We start from the raw sequence: 7,118 nt of genomic DNA, 5'->3' as shown, positions 1-7,118 counted from the left end.
AGTTGTATGAGCCCCTAATAAAATGTTAAAAAATGAAAAAAAATGGATTATTAAATCCATTCCGTAGATAAAAAAAAAAAAAGAAGGGTCCAACAGAAATTACCCCTTTAAAGGAAAAGATTATTCAGCATTCAACAAATCAGGAAAATATTCATTCCCATTTAACAGAAAACCCATGAACAGAAATAAACTCAGAGATGATGGAATTAGTGGAGAGTAACATTAAAAGAGCAATCATTATTAGGATCATGAACAACTAAAATGAGGGGAAAAAATAAAAACTATAGAAAGATTTCCATGGCAATTTTAAAGATTATCAAGTGATCTAAGACACGTTAAATGGCCTCCTGGAAAAGGAGATATGCAGAAAAATATTTGGTGAAATTAAGACAAAAATTTCCCCAAATTTAATGAGAATGATAAGCATGCAGAGAACCAAGATCAACAACTGTCAAGCTGAAGAAAACACGAAGAATAGCATAGCAATCATCAAATAACTGAAACTCAAAGACAAGGGGCGCGTTGTAAAGGTGAGACGGGGAGAAGACGATACAGCACGTACAGAGGAGCAAATACAATGAAAATACACTCAGTATCAGGTTCTTCAAGAAAGTTGACAAAAGGGAAAAAACAACAACAAAATAACTCGCCAACCAAGAATTATACTCCCCGCAAATATTTCGAAATGTGAAATACCAGATAGAATGGAAGAAAAATGAAGTATCTCAAATTCCCTAACAAAGGGGGGGGGGGGCTAGTCTCTAAGTTAGAGAGGGAGGGGTGGGGAGTAGATAATGAAGGGAGATTGGGACAACAGGGAAGCCAGATTTATGAAAACAGAACCACCAAGATACAAATGCTGCATCCTCATATTCTTTAGTTTTCATTTTTGTCTTTTATCATCAGTGTCTTTATGAATTCAGTCTTTGCAAGGGGTCAATTTTTATAAACTTACAGGTATATTTTAACATTGTACAAGGGAGCATAAAAGTTTGGGGGGAAATTCCATTTATAAATTGCAAATTTCCATGAAATTCCCTCATATATACTACATATTACTAACAATACAAAGTACAAAAGCCTCATAATGGTCATTTGTGGTCATTCACATGGTTACTCAAGGTTGTGATTACATTGGGTACTATCTGTATCCACATAAAGACATGTAAATGAATACTCATTGTAATGTTACTTGTAATTGCGAAAATCTAGAAAGTCAAATAATAAGTAGATGAAGTTTGTGGTTTATTCACACAAGGAGATACTATTTGACAATGAAGAATGAACTTCTAATGCATGCAAAATGGAATACTGTATATACTCGAGTGTAAGCCGACCCAAATATGAGCAGATGCACCTAATTCTACCACAAAACAGCATTTACAAATGTATTGAAAAACTCGGCTTATACACAAGTATATATGGTAATCTCAACAGTAGTATGCTAACTGAAGCTGCCAGAAACAAAAATCTACATAACTACAATTTCATGTAAGTGACATTCTAAAAAAGGCACAACTAGTGACAGAAAGCAAATTAGTGCTTGTCAAGAGACAGAGGTGGAGGGTAGATATTTTAATCCACATGGGATCGAGGGAAATTTGTAGTGTGGTAAAAATATTGTTATCTTGATCACAATGTAATACAGTTATAAACATTTGCTGAACTCAAAGAATTATACACATGAAACAGGTAAATTGTATACCATGGACATGTCGAAACTGATTTTTAAATTTTTTTTCCATAATGTAATATTTTTTAAATAAACTCTTTGAGTCTTTCCTGTAAAAAGTGAAGAGACTCTCTTGGACTTTATGTATTAGCCTGCCAGTTTCATTGCTGCTCCTGAGGCTGTTATAGCAGAACCAGCAGCCAGACATCTGTATGTTAGTGCAGGAGCAGGAGCCGATAAGCCCACAGGGATGGCAGAGAAGGGCCCAGGTCGATGAGGAGCATGCACTGAGTTTACATTGCTCTCTATCTGGGAGAAGTTACCTCATTCCTCACTGTTGCTTACTAGAAGCTCAACCCTAAGAAATGGATCAAGGTAAGAGGGACCAGGGTCCTGGCACACTGAACAACAAGTGCAGGGACATTCAAGGCCCATGCTGACTACTTCTCTCAACAGTGACACCACATGACTTCTGGAGTAGACTAGAAAGTGCATATAGTGTCCTATCTGGCTCTTTCAAGACACTCCCTTGGGAACCCAGCCATTAATGTAAGAAAATCCACATAGCATGCTTCAAACAACTCTCTGCTGAGGTCCCAAATCAGGGAGCAGATATGCAAGGGGAGAATCTTGAGATGCCTCCATACTCAGCCACTGTCAAATTGCAATGTATGAGAGAACTTCAATGACACCGACCTAGACGAATAAGGTTAACACCCAGAATCACAAAACTATAGTCACTCTTGTTGTTTTATGCCACTAAATCAGGGGTAGTGGGCAACAGATATCTTCAACACACATCCCGACCCCAAACTCTTCAACAGATTATCATCTTCATCCTCAACTCCTGACTAGTTAGGTTCTCCTTTCCCTCCCGCTGAGTTTCCTGCCTAGAGGCTCGTTATAGCCCCTACCTGTAAATATTCTAATTACTGCTGAATGACTGGCTTTCTTCATGCTTATTTGGCTCTGCCTTTTATTCTATGATCTATTTTGTTTAAAAACACACACGCAATTTGTTGTTAGGTGCCACAGACTCAATTCTGACTCATAGTGACCTGACGTACAACAGAACAAATACTGCCTGGTACTGCACCATCTTCACAATTGTTGCAGCCACTGTGTCAAGCCATCTTGTCGAGTGTCTTCCTCTTTATCACTCCCCATCTACTTTACCAAGCATGATGTCCTTCTCCAGGGAATGGTCTCTCCTGATAACATGCCCAGAGTCAGTGAGATGACGTCTCACCACCCTTGTTTCTAAGGAGCATTCTGACTGTACTTCTTTCAAGAACACACATATATAATGATTCCCCACAGCCCCAATGTTGTCTTTCAGGTACCTCGGGTCTGGTACATTTTCCTTCTTTTAAACTTTCCTTTTAAATACATATTGATCTTTACTCCCTAAACTGTCTGTGTAGTCAATACTTAGTTTTTACAGTGCCAATTGTGTAGTTAGTTGCTGTTGTTGTTAAGGGTCAAGTTGGTTCTGACTCATAGAGATCAAGGTACAAGAGAAACAGCACCTGGCCCTGGACCATCCTCACAATTGTAGCCCACTGTTGTAGCCAGTGATCCACCTTGTGGAAGGCTGTCCTCTTTTTCGCTGCCTCTCCCACTTTACCAAGCATTTTGTACTTGCAATGCTGCCGCTGGAAATTTAGTGGTAAACAAAACAGGTATGGTCACATTCCTCACATTACAATCTAAGGGGAGATAGTAAAAACCAACAAGAAAACACAAGATGATTCGAGTTATAAATAAATAGCATACTTCATAAAAATATCTACAAACTCATCTAACCTAGTTTTGGAGTTTACAAGACTTGCCTGAACAAGGGAAATTAAGCTTAGATTTTAAGGGTAAACAGAAAGTAATCAGACCAATGGACAGGCAGGAGCTAAGAGGAAAGAGATGAGTTTGTGCGCAGGTTCAGATACAAGGAACTTGTAAATTCACAGATCTGAATGCCTAGTGTGAAAGTTGTAAAACTAAGGGGGTAAATGAAAATCCACCCCTACCCTGCTGAAGATTTCGAAACTTTGCGAACCTACTGGAAGATTTACACCAAGACTGTGACTAGATCGGTATGCCATTAAAAAAGACCTGGGTTATCTGATTTAGAATGAATCCTGAAAACAGCCAGAGCAAACAGAGTCCAGTTAGGTAACTGCAGTGGTAGGTGGCATGACAAGCGTTCCAGGTTGAGTGCAGAGTGCCAAGGGCTGAGGAAAGCAGAAGAGGTAGGAGAGGTGAGTAAGCCAGGCCATTGCTCAGATTTTCTTCTGGCATGAGCAATTCCACTGATGGTGGCAGCAAGGACTATTGTTCAGTTGGCAGGACCATTTCTGCCAACCCCACAGATAGGTCTCTCTGGCCCTCTTAGCCACTAGGCTTGACCTCTGCTCAGGCAATGTTACAAAATTTTTATAGCTGGCAATAAATGCCCAAAGGGCATGCCATTCTGTAGTAAGACTCAACCCAAAGACACTCAACTCCAATTCCAGGAGTCAGCAATCCTTGCTCCCCCCAATGAAGTGCCCAGAGCACTCCATAGCCAGTTTCCTGCCCTGAAGCACTCAGCTTTACTTGCTCTGTAGGCAGACACGTGCAATGCTCTATCTCATGGCTCTGGTTGCTGCTCCTCAGATGTCAGAGCTGTCTCCTAGATCAAGGAGGTTCAAAGCACAGGACCAAAGGACAGGCTCCACTGCTGGCTCTTCTCTTTTGCTGGTGGTAACAGCCCTCTTTCCTCCTTCTGAGATGGTTCATTTAAATTCAGTAGGAAGGTAATCACAATCAACCCTGTTAGCAACTACACACAATTGAATCCCATCAGTGTCTTTTTCTACCTTTTCTTACCCAGACACATCAGGAAAAGGTTGTTTTGTGGGAGTTACAAAGACAACGGCTAGAAAAGCCACATTAAATAACTTGTACACTGTAATTGACAACTACAACCCAGTGCCTTGCGTTCTACCTCTTGAGTATAAAGAGTGTAGTGGAGTTGCAAAACAAAGCCTCAGTTGCCTAAAAGGCAGTCGACAGAGAAAGTCTTCTGGTAGAGCTGGTCCTACCTTGAACTGGGCTTCTGGCTTTCAGGCTGAGAAAATAAACTGCTGTTCACCAAAGCCAAAAACACACAAACAAAACAACAAAAAACTCCAACTAAATGAAAACCGAGCTGCTGTGGAGTCAATTACAACTCAGGTGGCTCCATGCATGACAGGGTGGGACTGCTCTGTGGGTTTTCATGGCTGAAGTCCAGGCAGCTTTTCATCAGCGTCCGTCAGGATGGACTTGAACCTCCATGCATAGGAGTGCTATTCTCTAATCCACGCATCCTTTCTTCCAAACTTTAAGGTATTTCTTTTCCCCACAGTAACACTCTTTATAATATCTACACAAAGGTCTCTCAGCAAAGAATACAAATGAGTAATTCTTATTTGCACTTGAGAAGTTCCATCACAGAAAATGCACGTTTCTATTCAAATGGAATTCTGTGGCCACAATAATAATGAACCTAAGCAGAGCTAACATAAAATGGTTAGAAGTGAGGTCACCTTTGTTTCAAAGGCAAGTTCACTTGCAGCTAAAGATACAAGACAGTGGTGTTATCTAACAGGTTTCAAAAAGCTCATGAATGAAATAAGGGAGCTATATCACAGTATAGAGCCTGGGTGGTGCTGCCTCAGACTAGTAAGCAAAATGTGGTAGGTTCAAACCCACCAGGTACTCCCTGGGAGAAAAATAAGTCTGTCAGCTACCTTCTGAAAACTATGCATAGGGCTGCTATGTGGACTGGGCTCGTTGGTGAAGGGTTTCCTTTTATTGGACCTATCATAGAGAAGACACATTCATAGCAGGCTGGCTGACACCACCTAGTGAGGACTCAATGGGCTTATCAGTTCAGCAGAAACAAAGGGTCACGGGGGTATCCCCTTGAAAATGAGGAGTGACTGCAAACAGAAAAATGTAAACTGCCCACACACACACACACACACACACACACTCATACATACATGGGTGTCTATAGAGACAAGGAAAGGAATCTTCAGGTGGCGTGAACATTCAATAAATACAAATGGAATCCCTAACCTTTACTGATCACCTTAGCTATGCCTTTACCTAATCATCTTGCTCAGATACAATTAAGCCAGGGAGAATCTCATCTTACATGAAAGGCTTTAAGATCAAGTTGGTTTAAGTAGACTGTCTACGGCTACGCTCACTATAGGGATTGAAACAAGGGGCAGCTGTACATTATTACATGATCAAAGGAACCCCAAGAGTCTACGGAACGCTCTTCCACCCACCATGTGCAGGCTTTACACCCACGTGCCTTGTGGTGACAATTCTCACAACTACCAGGCACTGCCGTCATCCCAATCCAGACCGAAGGGAGTCTTTCTGATGATGACAGGCCCTGGTGGCATCGTGGTTATCCAATGGACTGTGATCTGGAGATCAGCATTTGGAAACGACCAGTTACTTCCACGAGAGAAAGATGGGCTTTCTACTCCAGTGAAGAGTTACAGTGTTGGAAAATTCACAGGGGGCAGTTCTACCCAGTCCTACAGAGTTGCTAATGAGTCGGCTTCGATGTGATGGCAATGACTTAGAGCAACGGTTCTCAACCTGCAGGTCATAACCCCTGGGGTCGCCTAATACATCCTGCATATCAGATATGTACATTACGATTCATAACAGTACCAAACTTATACAGTTATGTCACCACAACATGTGGAACCGCATTAAAGGGTCGCGGCATTAGGAAGGTTGAGAACCAGAGTGAGAGCTTTTCATGTCAAAAAGGGGCCACTATGGCGTAATGGTTATTCGTTGGGCTGCTAACCAGAAGGTTGCTAACCCAAAGGTCCAGCAGTTCGAAACTACCAGCCGCCCCACGGGCAAAAGATGAGGCTTTCTACTCTTATAGCCTCAGAAGCCCACAAGGGCAAATCTACCCTCCCCTTTGGGGTACTCTGAGTCGGAAAAGACAGTGAATTTGGTTTTAAGTGTCAAAGCCAAGAAAGAAAATCGTGGCACACAAGAGTCTGGGCGTGCGGGATCCGTCGGGTGGCGTAGGGGGGGCTGTAAGCTGCAGAGTCCGCCGCAGGAGCGCGAGCACGGAGACAGAGGAGGGGTGCGGAGTCCCACGCGGGGAGGGGGGGGCCGCCGAGGGTCCGTCCGCAGGCTCGGGCGCGTGCCAGGCTGACGTGAGGGCCCCGACGCCCCGCGCGCGCCAAACTACGCACGAGGCAAGAGCAAAGTCTCAAGGGGCGAGGCCGTCCGCCAGTTCTTTCCAGCGTTCTCTCAAGAGGCCGTGGGGGAAAGGACGAGGACCTAAGGGCCCTGGCTCCGGCAGCGCAGGCGCGGTAAAGGGAAGGAAACGGGAACTCACTGTCCATGGTCTCTCTCACCGCATTCAGATTGGCGGCTG

At 43.1% G+C, this 7,118-nt stretch overlaps 1 protein-coding gene across 1 annotated transcript in view; it reads right to left on the bottom strand.

Annotated features, from left to right (window-relative positions):
* The window catches only part of MZT1 (mitotic spindle organizing protein 1), a 19,029-nt gene extending 11,917 nt beyond the window's left edge, over nucleotides 1-7,112 (bottom strand). Inside the window, exon 1 of the mRNA XM_045287124.1 lies at nucleotides 7,080-7,112. Coding sequence (XP_045143059.1) covers nucleotides 7,080-7,086 — 7 coding nt within the window. The 5' untranslated portion in view covers nucleotides 7,087-7,112. The remainder of the gene's footprint in view (nucleotides 1-7,079) is intronic.
* Between the last annotated feature and the right edge of the window lie 6 nt (nucleotides 7,113-7,118).

This window comes from Echinops telfairi, unplaced genomic scaffold (assembly GCF_000313985.2).
Source record: "Echinops telfairi isolate 266 unplaced genomic scaffold, ASM31398v2 ScPeMD7_11;HRSCAF=52, whole genome shotgun sequence".
NCBI lineage: Eukaryota > Metazoa > Chordata > Mammalia > Afrosoricida > Tenrecidae > Echinops > Echinops telfairi.
The sequence above is the reverse complement of the archived record's forward strand: the minus strand, read 5'-3'. Positions and strand labels throughout refer to the sequence as shown.